General features: G+C 36.1%; 1 protein-coding gene across 2 annotated transcripts in view; it reads right to left on the reverse strand.

The window, feature by feature from the left end:
* The window catches only part of LOC142334908 (cGMP-dependent protein kinase 1-like), a 143,747-nt gene that overhangs the window by 18,134 nt on the left and 110,021 nt on the right, over positions 1-15,592 (reverse strand). For both annotated transcript variants that reach the window (XM_075383239.1, XM_075383246.1), the window contains 6 exons: positions 9,601-9,767; positions 8,627-8,743; positions 7,645-7,892; positions 3,357-3,439; positions 2,157-2,324; positions 106-339 (listed from right to left, as the gene is read on the reverse strand). In XM_075383239.1, coding sequence (XP_075239354.1) covers positions 106-339; positions 2,157-2,324; positions 3,357-3,439; positions 7,645-7,892; positions 8,627-8,743; positions 9,601-9,767 — 1,017 coding nt within the window. The remainder of the gene's footprint in view (positions 1-105; positions 340-2,156; positions 2,325-3,356; positions 3,440-7,644; positions 7,893-8,626; positions 8,744-9,600; positions 9,768-15,592) is intronic.

Raw genomic sequence — 15,592 nt, forward strand, 5'->3', positions numbered from 1 at the left:
TTAAAACATTTTGAAATGTGTCTGCTAAAAAGGTGTTTTCTATGAAGAGGCGGTATCAACAACTTCTATGAAACCATAAATGCTAAATTAAATTATTCCACTTACGATACAATGAATGGGGATCTGCATGAAAGCATAATGTTTTTCTCGTTCATCACGTGCTCCTGTTGCCTCGTCTCAACAATGTGTCGCTTCTTGAGGGTCTTCATGGCGTACGTCTTCAGACTAGCTCCTCCTGTCTGCTTGTACTTGACCAGCTCCACTCGACCGAATCCTCCGACTCCCAGGGTGGCCACGTAATCAAAGTCATCTGGCGACAGCTGAGTACGGTCGAACTCCCTGTCCAAGAGGAACATGTTAAAGTAAAGAGCTGCTGCAGATGCTTCTAAGTAGCAGTGCTTGATGGACTCCAAACCCATTGAGTTATAATCAAATTAGTAATCTTTCGAAGCAAAAAAAACAAGATAAAAATTTTATTTAAGTCAAAATTGTCAAAAATGGGTTAAAAGCGCAGTGTGATGTCATAAGAAGTATAAAACTGACACTTGTTCGAGTCATTGCCAATTATTCCAGGACAACTTATGAACAACTTTATTTAGTCAACGTTGCAATAAGTCTCGAGTAACTCACTAAAGTAGTTGAGTCTATTTATAGTTTTGACGCAAAAGTTAAGGTTTTTTAGCGTTGCGACATTTAACTCATTATCAGTCAATTGAAGATATTACAATTATTCGGGCAATTTCAAAGATGTTGATAAGACTGCTCTTCTAAACGCAAGTTGCAGACAATGCCAATTTCCTATACAAATTGCGGTATAACTTCAAGAAAAAATTAATTTAATGGCGATAACTCATGGAGATAATCATAGAATAAAACTACATGAAAGTCAACATCAACCTAACCAATTTTTCCGTATTTTCCAAGTAAAGTTCCATAATACCAAGTTGTGCCTACACGTCTAGTCAGTCAATAAAAGACATGCATACTACCACGTACGAAGACTTTGACCTTTACTTGACAGAAGCGCCAAACTTGGCTGAGAATGTCTATCCAGTCATTAAAGAACAACAGTTCTATATACGTGAAATGCGTATGTAGACTTTGACGCGCCAAAATTTTGCTCAATAGAATACCAGGTGTCTCACCAGGGGTCATTTCAACAGGATGACGAATCAAATGGACAAAAAAATAACTTCATACTAAATAAACAACAGATGATGCAACTAAATTGACAACATTACTGTGCTCATAATTTGGTCGTTGGGGCCAAAAACAGCCTCTTAGTTCCGCATGACATTCCAGAGCCCTTGAGAGGCATGGCCATTGACAGCAGTCCACTATTTCAATCAAAATTTTAAATAGAATCAACAACTATTATTGTCGCAATATCGCCAATGTCGAAGAGCTAGCAGCGCTTAAGGATTATTGAAACTTAGAGTATGGAATTGTCTAGTTGGGATTACGACAGTGTCGACCATTTGATCTGTCGCCCCTATGAACAGCCTCTGACTCTAGATCAGTCACTTAAAGATGAACAAATTTATCCATATGATGAAATGCGTAGACTTTGTCACAAGGCCCAAATTTAGCTTAATGATACGTGTGTCCAGTCATCAAAAGATGAATTGAAATGTCTGGACTACCTTAACGAAACATCCACGAAAGCCGTAACTTTGACATTGAAATAGGCGCCAAATATTGCTTAACGGTACGTCTCGCCAGTGTTTAGAAGACAAATATCCTCATAATTTCAGTGTAAAAAATAAGAGCATTGAAACAGACATGTATCAACCCAACTGCGGTATAAGCTAACTTGGTTTTTTTCGTGCGCCCCCCCCCCCCCCCCGTTACAGAGCACGTGTCATTAAATAGTAAATCATCAAGTAAAAATATGGCACGTGCGTCTGGGGGTGCAAATATGCACCCACTAAGCTGGGGGGGGGGGGGGGGACAAACGGAAAAGATCACATTAATTCTCTAGAACAATTTTATTATAAATTTTTATTTATATATATTAGAACACATTTCATTATTACTATTATATTTGAAGTATGGGTGAATTGAGCAAAAATGAGCGAATTTTGTGAACCCTTAATATACCATATGGGTTAGTACGATAAGAGAGATTGGCCATAATTGAAATGAGAGTGACTAACGTGTGTCTAGGCACTGATGATATCGGGTGTGGGTGTTTGGGTGGTGATTCCTGGCTGTTGTTGAGTGCGGCCGAGGCCACTGCCTGTATGTAGGAGTCTTTGTTCAGAATAAGGCACGTGCAGGGTGACCTCGGACTCACCACCACGTTCTCCAACGTGCACTCTTGGCTACACCATAACACATACGCAATCACCATCAATTTATTAACTCGTTATTAATACACAAATTATTTCCTCTTTCAAATAATGCTCCCTTTTCCTCTCATGAACTGTTTTCTTTTTTCCTGCAGCGAAATATGGTCATTTTTGACTACGGTTTCGACCCAAACTTCGGCTGTCAAAGAGCTACGAATTTGGCCATGCCTAAACCAACGGTGAAACTTGCACAACCAAAACATTTCACGACAGAAGTTCAATGCCAACATGCGGCTTTATTTGCGAGGGTGGTTTATTTCCTATTAGAATAAGGTTGAGTTATTTTCAAGGGATTTATTTCCTTGGCCCTTTAATTGCTAACTTAACACCTTTGTACTAACATTTATGACAGCTCCACCTCTTAGAATTAGTCTACAAAACCATTCTAAATGCAAAAACGCACATTAGGTTGTTCACATTAGCAATTGGTACAAAATTTTTGTTCGCAGCAAAAAAAAAGAAAACAGTTCTTCCGATCGTGTACAATCTTTCAAAGGGGTCTGAAAATTTTTGATGGCACGACGAATTCAAACACAATTAAGTAAAGAATCACAAACATGCATCACCGCAAACATAACCGACGTGAATTCTAAGAATCACCAGCTCAATGATTCACATTTGAACAAACTATTTTCCGCTTGTCAACAGGAAAGATCCAATTAAAAAAAATTAATTTAACTTGCAAGTTTTCTACCAAATTATTAAAACGGCATAATACACTGTAATTGACACAGTACAGTTAAATTTAATAATTTTGAGAAACCATACAAGTAAAACTCATTCTGGAGACGCCGTGAAAGTAATAAAAGTCTAAATTGCTTTGAAGATTTCAAACTATGACCGACTTACGAAACCAGTTTAAATATATACGATTGTTGTTTAGGTTCAATTGGTCGTAGCAAATAAATAAACCAGACTAGCTATTCATGTACCTCTAGCAAAGAGACAACAATCTCGTGATTTGAAACTTATTTAAGGGACAGTGAAATGGGTATTGGTACTTACTCCCGGAGGGTCTCGTCTGCAAACCAGGCGCTATTGTGGATCGTGGCCGAGAATTTGGTGTCCGTCTTTCGCTGGACGTCACACTGGAACAAAACAAGTGGGTTGCTATAAGTCTCAAGAGTCCAGGGCTAATCGTTTTGCATGTTTCTGTCTCAATTGCCCGAACTGAATTGAGCAGGTATAGTTGTCAACTGAGATTTAAATGGATTGATAATTTGTGACCATTTTAAAACTGAGTACCGTTAATTAAGTGACCACCGATAAAATCTATATTTCGCGAGAAAGAGTAGCAACGCAAAAAGGAAGTTACCACGAAGGTTGCGAATAAATAGATAGAACTATACCAGTTACTACATTAGATGTTCCCTAACAATAATCGTTGGGGGGGGGGGTTCTTTCAGGTGCAAAGGAATGTTGCATAAATATTATGCTTATGTACCTGTTATACTTCATGTTCATGACATAGCCTACATTTGCGATGTCATCCTTAAGCCTAGAAAGAAACAAGTTAATACCGCACAAGACTTGAAAGTTTTGAAAGGACATTTTCAATAATTACGAACATAGCCAAAACAGTTGCTGCTACATGTACAAAGCAGGAGAAGCGGAATTGAAAAAATGAATTTATAGAAAATCATCAGAAAAAGCCTTTTTTATCAAAAAATCCATTAAAACTTGAAACCTTTAGAGTAACCTCGAATGAAATTAATTAGAGCAATTCAACTCAGAAGTAACCTTGAACGAGCGCCTGGCAAATTAGGTCAAGGACAAAAGCGGGCTCATTTTTCTGCTTTAAAGACTGAAAATGAAAAGCAAAAAATGAGCGTCACGACAAAACAAAATCCAATCAAACTCAACTATGATTGCGCAGCTGTGGACAAAATAGCTTCCAATTCCTGTGGTCATCTGAAAGAAGAAACATAGACGAATTTCATAGACGAAACATCTACTGAGATTTGATCGGATCGATATCTTGTCGTGAAAAACCAAGAGAAGGCCAATAATAGCTCCGCTAAGCTATCGCAGTTATTAAAAAAACTACAGAATAATTACAGGAAAGCACCAATTTTGGTCATCTAAAAATTGTTTTAATGGGTTTATTCTGTTTCCTCAATTTTTGATTTCGTTTTTTGACACTGACTCTGTTCGTCTTGGGTTTATTTGCTGGAAAACTACAGTATAAAACCACTTCACGCAGAATGAGCAAACAATGCAATTAAATAAAAGATTTTGCGCAAAATATCGAAAAGGCGGCAAAATTAGGTAAAGAGAAACAATTTGTGATTGACAAAGTAAAATATATATTAGAGCAAGCACTTAAAAAAAACCAAACAACTGACAGAAAAAAATTAAGGCCTGACCTAAGCAGCAGACCACCTGAGCAAACAAAAAATCAGTGTCAAAACATATATGCATCATCAGCATTATTCAATGAACAAAAAGCAACAAAAAATGGCAGCTAGAAAATATTGTTTGGCATAGAGAAAGGAACCGCCAGGGAAAACAAAAACTGTAAAAAACCATAAAGTTAATAAAACTAAAGACTCTCTTCGGATCCAAAATTTAAATAAGCATAGCTGGCAGATTGCCAGAAAATAGCAACAGCTCCGTAGACCTGCAGTCTCAAAAAGATAGTAAACGAAACAGACCAAAAAAAAACTTAATTAAAAAATGCTGAGATGTTAGATTTTGTTTAATCTGTTTAACTTATTGATGCTTGTATTAGCTGCCCTCAAATACCTTTCAATTATAATGACACGCACTCATTTGACTTTATCTATTTATATTAAAGAACAGTCGATTTCAGAGTGAGGAAGTCAATTTTAAGAGTGAGGTAAGTCACGTTAAACCAAAAACTTAATCACGCGAATTAACAAAAAACTACCCACAAAGAGTGAAGCATGATGTCATGCACTCAATTCAGTTGAAATTGCATGAAAGAATGAACAAAAAGCAGATATGAAGTGATTGTGACGACATGGTCGTAACAAAAACCTTGACGACAAAACGAAAAAAAAAACTAAGCAAAGGCCAATAATAGCCTCAGCTATCGCTTTGCGGTTATCAAAAACAATCAACTAACGTCAGAAGAATTCCTGTCGAACGACTAGCTGGAACTCTAATGAATTGCAGCCTGCTTCAATCGGTAGAGGGGGGCTAGCCTGACCAACGGGGCTACGAAATTCACTAGGCGGCTTCAAATAACCTTATTAGAGGTTATTGTATACAACTATTAATATTTAAAGTAAAAAATACACCAACTTTCGTACACTTTTACTTCTCATTTGATTTTAGTTGTTAACTAACGCCAATTGAGCTAAGCTGATTGCAATTGTGAATGTGAGAGAGCGTAAGATCACGTAAAACGCAGAAAGTCAAGGGCGTAAAAGTCGCTCGAAATCTCAAAAAAAACGGTCAAGCAAAGATTTTGCATTAAAAAAGACACACACGTGTACAATAATTTCTCTTCGAGAGCAATTTAACATTCATGCAGGTATTTAGCCGCAAATCATGAAGCCGTTTTATTGTTCAGTTAACTTGAACTCAAAAACCAAGACAAGACACAAAAAAAATTAAAACTAGAAAATTGCAAAAAAATATTGCCAATTTGCCTATTTTTTTTTTTTTCAAAACAAACTTTTTTGAGCAGAAATCTACTAAGTAACCAAATTTCTCAACCATTTCTCTGCTGCTAAAATCTATCAATTACCCACATGCAAGCTCTACAAAACTTGTACAGGCCTCCAACAAAATACTAACTACAATTTTGGGTGTTTAAAATGGCATGACGAATACATACACACACAAACACCTCAGAAAAGAACTACACATTACCGCTTTCACAAAACTTGCATGAAGTCTGACCATCGGGGATTGAAGCCCATCAATCAAAAAACTCAAAGATGTGAAAACATAGCTGGTGGAGTGCCAGAAAACAGCCACAATAGCTTCCTATATCTACAGTCTCAAAAACAAACAGTAAAAAAGACAGACCATAAATAATCTTTTCATTGAAGCATGAGATGTTATATTTTGATTAGGAATCTGTACAAGTTACTGCTGCATTTATTAGCTGCTCTCAGAAACCTTCACTTAGAGTACCAAACAACCAGTTGACCTTATCTCTTGAGTTAAAGTAAGGAAAAGTCGATTTCAAAGTCGAGAAGGCCTTTTTGAGAGAGGTAAGTCACGTGTGACCAAAAACTTAATCACGCAAAAAAAACTCGCAAAAAAACGATGCTTAATATAATTTAAGCCTGCTTAACGAACCAATTAACTATTATTTGGAGGCAAGAATTCAAAGTTACTCTAGGCTAAGCCCGCCCAATTTTGAATATTTAATATTTGCCTTCAAATAATTTTCAAAATTGTCTTGATTTGAATATTGTTATCGCTGGGGAAATCGCTGTTAGAAGAATGAAGCCGTAGTTGCGAAAATTGAAAGCAACTGAATATTTAAGTTTGAAATTGTCGACAGTACATGTAAGCAAACAATAGTCTTATCAGTCCAATGAGTTCGATGGCGGTTGACTAACCAAAGTCTTTACCACCTTATATATCGCTTTCATAGGATTTTTTAATCTTGGTGATGTCTCATCATATTGCTGGCTATTTTCGGCTCAATTAAATTAACCAGAATCTAATGAATAAAATAGGCTCAACTCTTTGAAAACTATTCAGGTTTGTCACTTCCCTTTTTCATGTTTTGGCCTAGATTCATTCCTTAATGGTCACTTTCTTAATGCTTTCTTTCTCCGATGACGATGAAATTACTTAGCAAGTACAATTTCAGATCAGATCAAAAAATTTCAGCTATTGAGGTCATAACTCACCTCTCCGTCCACAATGAACCAAGCACAGAAATTCAACTTACTTCTTATTTGCACTGTTTATTCAAATGTGTCTGAGTGAAATTAATTTATCACATCAATGATCTCCACTTTTGACAATTCTACATTCCCAAATAAAAACGAACCTTTTGTCCAAATTTAAGAAAATGTTCAACTTATAAACTAGCATGTAACTAATATTAACTGAGTGGTTCTTTTAATTAAATGTTTAAGACTAAAAAAGAATTTGTCAAGATTGCATGTCCTCAAAAACAACTTCAGATTAGATTTTTAAAAAAACTGAGATACTGAGGTCATAACTGACCTCTCCAGCCACAATAAATTTCTAGCATGTAAGAATAACCAGGTGGTTATTTTAATAACATGTTTCAGACTTAGAAAGAAATTATTCAGATTAGTTTCTTAGTTCCTTGTTTCTTCGTTTCTTTGTCGCTCACCTCTCCAGCCACAATGAAGTAAGCACAGTTGCCGTGGAATCCGTGTCTGATAATGAACTCTCCGGGCAGGAATTGTCTCTCCTCCAGCGTGTCCGCCAGTCTCTTGAGAGTGTCGTCGTCGTGACCAGAGAGGAGGTTGCAGCGTCTCAGTGCTCGCATGTGGTTCTCCTGCTTCTGAATAGTCGACTTCATCATCACATTTTGGAACACTTTCCTCTCTATCACCCACAGTTTGCAATCGCTCACAGCTGAAATAGAAAACAAACATAACAACAAGTATTCAAGGAACACAACAAATGCTTTGAAATGAATTCAGTTGGATGATCAGTGACAAGGCACAGAATTGCAGAATTGAAATCATAAACCGATTAAAATAAACCAATTGCTCCCGAATAACTGTCGGGGCGACGGGTTTTTTTTTTGAAGTCAAGCTTAAAAAGCCACTCAGATGTGAAATCGAAAGAATCTTCTAGAACAAAACGGTCCCGCGAAAATTTTGCATAAAAGACATACCTTTACAATAAAAGCTTCAAATTTCGTTCGAAAGCAATTCAATATAGATACTCCAATATTTTCCAACCATAATGAATGCCCCAATGCTGCCAAATGTTTGCATCATACTGGTACCTGTAGTTTCTCCACCTGTTGTTTTTTGTCGCAGATGGTATTTGGGGAATTTTCCACAGGATATTTTGATACCTTTTGATAATTTCCTTTGACTTAGCAAACCGACCTTAAGTTTTAATCAAGTCTTATATAATGGCTTTTTACTTAATCAAGAATAAAATTTGAAACTTCGACAAAGAAAATAGAAACTTCGACAGAAACTCTGATGAATTAACCGAAACTGCTCCTTTAATGGCGTCTCATTATTTGCAAATTCAAATATTAGCTATGACCGCAAGACGTACTGGGGTAAAAAATTCCGGATTCTACATCAAAATACGCGCTGTATTAATTTGTGAATTAAAGGTTTTCTTACATCTAATGGAAGCAGTTCGGGTACAGTTGTAGAGGATGGCCAGCTCTCCGAACAATTGTCCAGGCTTCATCACTCTGAAGGGCTTCCCACTTCCCTTGAAGACCTCCACGTTACCCTCTGTCAACAACACAGTCATTGATTCAAAACCATTCTAATATTTTTGAATACCATCAGATGAAGCAAAAATGAAAGAAGGAAGCAGAAATCATTGAATGAATGACCTACGTGAGAGGAGTTTAGATTTCTGGTACCTTTTTTGTTCGAGTACCGAACCACATCGAGCAGCTTGTCATGAAACACGAGACAGACATACTATAATTGCCGATTTAAAAAAGGAACACTTTATTTCTCCTATATCTTAAAATTTCAATCATAGCAAACTTTACAGAGATGGGCAGTGTAGATAACATATTAATTATAAACAAAAACAAATTTAGAGCCTTGATATATACCAACAGATAAATTACTGGTAACGGGCGAAGGGAGGACAGTATCATAAATTCAATGCAGTATAGAATGAAAGTTAATTGAACTTAAAATGGTTGTCAAAAATTAGACAGTTATATAATAATTTTTAGGCCCAATAAACGATTATTGTTGCAAAATCATCTTCTCTTGACATACCTTGAGAAATATGGTCAATTATACTCCCTCATAAAAAGTTCTCCAGCAATTTATTAGATCAACAAACCAACTCCCCTGTCATTTACTGTCATCTTCAATAATGCCTCATTCAATCCAGCTTGAATACATCACATCCGAAGTCAAAAATGTAACAGACTAACGTTGGGCGAACTTCTCTCAAACGACTGGCAAGCGGTTGGCTTCGTCAGCAGCTGCAGTTTAGGGAGGCTCGCTTTAGCTTAATTGAAGGCGGCGTGGGGTGAGCATGGAGGGGGGGGGGGGGGGCAAGTATAGGACTCCTCATTTAATTGTATTCAATATACACTTGGTACATTAGGCACTCTGCTCACCTTCAATGACGAACATCTCGTTGCCCACCTCTCCCTCTTTGATGATGCTCTCGTGCAGTCTGGACACTCTGGGTTCCATACAGTCCACCATGTCCGATATCTGCACATTGTCCAGCTTCTTCAAAAAGTCATTCTTCTCTATCGCTCCCTTGATCAACTCCTTCACTCTGTCAACAAACATTATCCAACATTACACAAACATCGCATTTAAAGGCTTCATTGCACAATGGCAGTATTTCATATACAATGCCATGTGTAAATATAGAAATTTTTTAATGAGGGGAACATTGTCTTCAACAAAAAAATTCTGCCACCCTCACTCTGTCAAAGCACAAATTTGAAAGAGAGCAAAATTTTTCTCAGAAGACTGGCGGACAGACTCGCTTCTAAGTGGGACAAACCCTACAGCATTATCATGAACTGGGTCAACCTGAGATTGAATTTTGCAATCTTAAGGGCTTCAAATATGTGCATAAGAGGAACTAGATCTAAATGGAGATCGTTTCGCCATGACGATGGAGCTTTTATACCTTGAAGAAGTATGTTGATGTTCCAGTTGTTATCGGATAAAAGTTATCAAATTTTTATCAAGAAACTTGAGAGGGCAGCGTACTTGTAGACTAAATGTCTACTGGCATGGATTCAAAAATCTATTTTAAAAGTCACCCCATCAGCAGGAACAACGAATTTTAGCGCCAATTATTAGCGCTCTGATGTTTTGTCACCCAATGAGTGGGGGCATCAACCTAAAATCAAAGGTGCGAGCAACTTCAAATGGGCTCAATTTGAAAAGGTCATCAACCCGAAAAACTACATTATGTATCCAGAAGAAAGCCCTCTAGCTAAGTTAATGCCTAAGATCACACGTTTTCGTTCCTACCTGATCTAAGTGGGGAGAACAAAAGCATATTGTAAGAGGCCTATTTCTTGTGAAGAAAAGAAACGGACTGCTGATATTAGATTAAATAAACTGGTAATCTGTTGTGTTGATGACAATATCGTGTTAACCAAGTTAATTGTCAATTGATTTTCATTTTTTCCAAATTTGAAAGATTCTTGGGACCTATCCCATTACTACAAACCGCCTAGCACTAGAGAAAAAAGTAACCCCAATTATGAAATTTTAGCGATCATTTACCTCTGTATGTTATGACCAGTAAGCTAGATTCACAGCAGAAGCAGAATTAAATTCTGGTGCCCTATATTCAAAAAAAATATTAGATTCTTCCGAGTTATTTGTTGCCATCAAGTTAAAGGTTGTCATCACAAGCATTATAATCAATGACTTAATGGACCGCTGAATTCTTTGAACACATTCACATCTATACACCAAATGAACAGTCTGAGATGTGGGGAATAATTGAAAAAGGACAGCTGAGAACAGGGTACGGTTAATACACTGCAGACTGAAAGCCTAATGCTGCTCCGCTGCGATTACGCAGAAACACATGTACCCTGTATTTATACTAATCAACATTTCCAAAAGAATAGAAAATTGAAAAAAGGGATGTGACTAAAAAAAGGGGATGGGACTTACGAATCACATAAGAAATCTGTCTTCAGCTATTTCATAACTTTTGGACTATAAATTCTTCCAAGAAAAACGAAAAAAACGACCGAAAATCTCAAAAAATGGCGACGAATTTTATGTGAAAGCCTAGCATCTTTCGAAACGTCAAACCAACTTTAGAACGACTTGCCATCGTGAATGCCACAAAAGTCAAATGTCTCGAAGCTGTAACATGATCAAAAACACTTGCTTGCTCAAATTGATCATCCCTACCTACTTTCTCGCCCTCTTAAAATCCTGCAAGATCACAACATACCCGGTAGATTGCCGAAAAATAGCCGCCATTGATTCCCATAGCCCCGAAAAGTATTGACAACAGAATGGACACAAATAATTTATGTAAGAAAACATTTTTGAAAAGCGAACTATTTTGATTTAACTGTGACACATTCCTGTTTTTCAATGAGCGGATATAGTATCAATGCTAATAAGCATTAGAAATGGTAACCAAGACATATAAGAAAATTCGAGTAGCGGGCATCTAAAATTAGGCTTCATGGGTTTATCCCGTTTCTGTTTTCAATTCTGTTTTTGAAACCAATTCTGTTCATTTTAAAATGCGTTGCTCAACAACTGAACAGACACATTGAACAGAATGTGCGAATAATGAAATCAGCCTGGAGAAGTCAAAAAGATTAAACGCAAAATTTAAGAAACTAAAATGATCAAACGAACTAAAAAATGCGGAACTCTCGAAATTTTTTACCCTGAAGGAAAATTTTGATCCATCAAAGTATACCCATTAACTCACGCACGAGCCTTGAAAAGGTTTATTGGCCACTAACAAAATACTCTAAAACAGCCACTAAAAACATAGCTGGCAGAATGCCAGAAAATAGCCGCAATAGATTTGTAGATCGGCAGTCTAAAAAAACAGTAAAAAAGACAGACCAAAAAAATTCGTCTTTTCATTGAAGGCTGATCTGTTAGATTTTGATTAAAAATCTGTATAAGTTATTGCTGCCTCTATTAGCTGATCTCAAATAACCTTCATTTAGAGTGACACACACCCATTTGACCTTATCTCTTTGAGTTAAAGTAAATAAAAGTCAATTTCAAAGTGAGGAAGTCATTTTTGAGAGTGAGGTAAGTCAAGTGTGACCAAAAATTTAATCACGCGCATGAACAGAAAACTCGCTCCACTAAGAGCGAAAAATGACGTCACACATGCATTTCAGTTGAAAGTGCATGAACGAATGAACAAAAAGTGGCTGTGACGTCATATGGTCGTAACAAAAATCCTGACGACGAAATAAAAAAACCAAGAGAAGGCCAATAATAGCCCCAGCTATCGCTGTGCGGCTATTAATAACAAATACTTAACAAAAGACAAAAATAACAAAATTAGAATTACAGAAGAAAGTTACTAAATTTCGCAATATTGATGTTCAACACCATTTTTTGTCTCTCAAATCTGTCCAGTAATCCATCTGCAAGACCTAAAAAAGTTTCATTGGCACCTACAGATCAATAAAGTCAGAAAATGACAAAAAAAATACAAATTGAAATTCGTGATATTAAAATGTTGAAACCCATTACATTGCCACTAGTAATTATTTGCCACTAGAAAGATCAAAGAAATGGAGAAATAAATGAAAACATAGTCGGCAGATTGCCGAAAAATAGCCGCTGTTGACGCGCTTGATGCACATCGTGATTGAAACAGTAAAAAAAGAAGAGACAAATTGACCGATTTTTTCCTGTTTATATTTCAGTGTCAAAAAGTTCTAATTTGGCGTGCAATTTCAATTGGATTCCAAAATTATATTTAATTCAGCTTATAAACTAAAAACTAATAAGCTTAATACCAATGTCAGCTAGCAAACACTCTATTGAACGTTGATAACCTACTTCTCAATGAATTAATGACAGGGCCTTATCGGTTTATCCCGTCTCTTTTGATTTTGATCTTTTAACTTTGACAGTATCCACCAAATTGCGTAATTGATTGCGTGAAAGAAATTAAAATCCATTAAGTTGAAACGGTGAGTGAAGTAAGTAAGTCAAACGTGAAAATCGTGATACGAAAAACGTGATCAAAAGGTAGAGCGAATTAAAAAACATAGCAGGACAAGTCCTGACGTACAATTCAAAGAATTTTCAATGAATAATCAAAACAACTAAACATAGAACAGACTATGAGTGAATTGGGAGAGACATTTTTGAAAACCAGATAAAAAGATTATAAAAAAAACAGAAAATCAATGTCAAAATGCCGCATGTGAACAAAACCACTAGCGAGAAAGTGAAATTTGGTTCGAACAAAGAAACTAGGCCTAGAATGAACTATGAATGGAATCCAATCCAAAAAATGAAAAAAAAACCTAGTAAAAATCAAAGTGAAATTGCCGCATGTGAATGAAAAACCACTAGCGAGAAACCGAATATTTGTTCAAACACCGTTTTCTCACTCTACTTTAAAAATAGAGCAAAAAAATTTCACGCTGCAATACCACTCGCTTTTTCGCTCCATTCCCTGTTTCGGCGTGACCAAAAACCCTACGCCAATTTGCCTTCAAAAATCATGAAAATGTGCGAACAGATCTTAAAAAAACATAGCCGGAAGAATTTCAGACGCAAAGTGAAAGTTTCAGACGCAAAAAAAGTGGCCCCAGTCACCAAAAAAGAGCAATGCTGCTCATAAAAAGAACACTCTGAAATGTGGGGAAAAATAAGAAAAAGGGCAGCTGAGAACAGGCCGCCGTAGCCTAATGCTGTTCCGCTGCGATTACGCAGGAACCAAAAATTATTATTATTATAATTCCGGAAACGACTCGAAGGAGAAAATTGCCCATACCTATGACTAAACAGCTAGAACAACTATTGTGAACCCTGGGCCTCCACAAATGCCATAAAAAATTCAAGGAAGAAACGGCCTTCAAAAACAAATTGAAAAAAAAACTAGAAAAACTTAATTAGAATTTTTAAATAGTACAAAGAAACATAAAGCAGAGTAAAGTTCCCTTGCAATTAGAGCAATGAAAAGCTCGCAAAACAATGGGCAAGTCATAACATGCTAAGAAACTTGTCTAATTCTAAAAAAGAACTGCACAAAAAAAATTTTAAAAAATGGTTTTAAATTTCTCAATTTTTGTCAATTTTCCTAAGAAAAAATGATTTAAACCAAAAAAACTTTGGTCAATTGATACCTGAATAATCCTCAGGTAACAAGCTTTATTCAAATCCCAATTAAAGCATTAAAACAAAAAAAAACAGGCAAAAAACCATTAAATTTCGTATAAAAATCAGCAAAACTGTTCAAAAACCTCCAAAATAGCATTAAATTCAAAATAAATACTTGAAACCTTCAATTCCTATAAAACAAGCCTAAAACTAACACAAAATCATAATCACATCTTATAACCATCACAAGTTGCCAAAAAACTGCTTTTAAAATGCGCACGTGAACAGAAAAATTTCGCTCGCGTAGAGAAAATTGTTTCGCACATCAATTTCTCGCTCTCTCAAGAACAACTGTATTAACAAAAACCACTCTCTTTGTTCAAAAAACCACTAGCGAGAAAGCGAATTTTTGTTCAAAGACCGTTTTCTCACTCTTTTAAAATTAGAGTGACAAAAATTCACGCCGCAAAATCACTTGCTTTTTCGCTCCGCTTCCTGTTTCGGCGTCACCAAAATCACACTAATTTGACTTCAAAAAACATGAAAATGAGTGAACAGATGTGAAAGATAAAAAAATATAGCCGGAAGAATTCCGGAAGGGACTCGAAGGAAAAAACTAACGCCCTTAACTAACTTGATTCTACTGAGTGACCACAATAACTAACAACGCTTATCCTATTGAATAACACTAATCATTTTAAAACAAGAAAATTAAAAAGAGTAATGAAGTATCTGACCAGAAAAGACGATAAATCATGTGATAAAATTTTTGTATTGAGTTGCAGCTTTAGTTTTATTCCGTTGAACCACTGCAAATTGAGAGAAAAACTCAACAAAGTTTCCAAGTAGGGAAAACGGAGGTAAGAGAAAAGAAGAACTAAACCAAAAATATTCTCGGTTACATTGCAACAAAATTTAGCCAAAATTTATTGATCAACTGCCAGTATGCTGCTTTCCATAATTTGTGGCAATGCACAGTAAAAAGAAGCAAAAAGCACACAATCAGAAGTTTTCAGCAAGAAAAGCAAAAAAAGACACGAAAATTTGCAAGAAATCTTGATAAAAATTACTGAATTATCTCTACCAAAATGACTCAAAACTCAAATCAAAAGTATTAAAATGCATCAAAAACAACTAATTTGTGCCATACGCATCCACAAATGCTAAAAACATGAAGAACACAGTGCATTTAAAATCAACTTGAAACAAAAACTAAAAAGAAAAAAATATACCCTTTTGATTTCACGAGAGCACATAGAGCCAAAAAACGTTCACTGGAACAACTAGAGTATTGAAAAT

Source organism: Convolutriloba macropyga, chromosome 1 (genome assembly GCF_964194025.1).
Source record: "Convolutriloba macropyga chromosome 1, txConMacr16.3, whole genome shotgun sequence".
Lineage (NCBI taxonomy): Eukaryota > Metazoa > Xenacoelomorpha > Acoela > Convolutidae > Convolutriloba > Convolutriloba macropyga.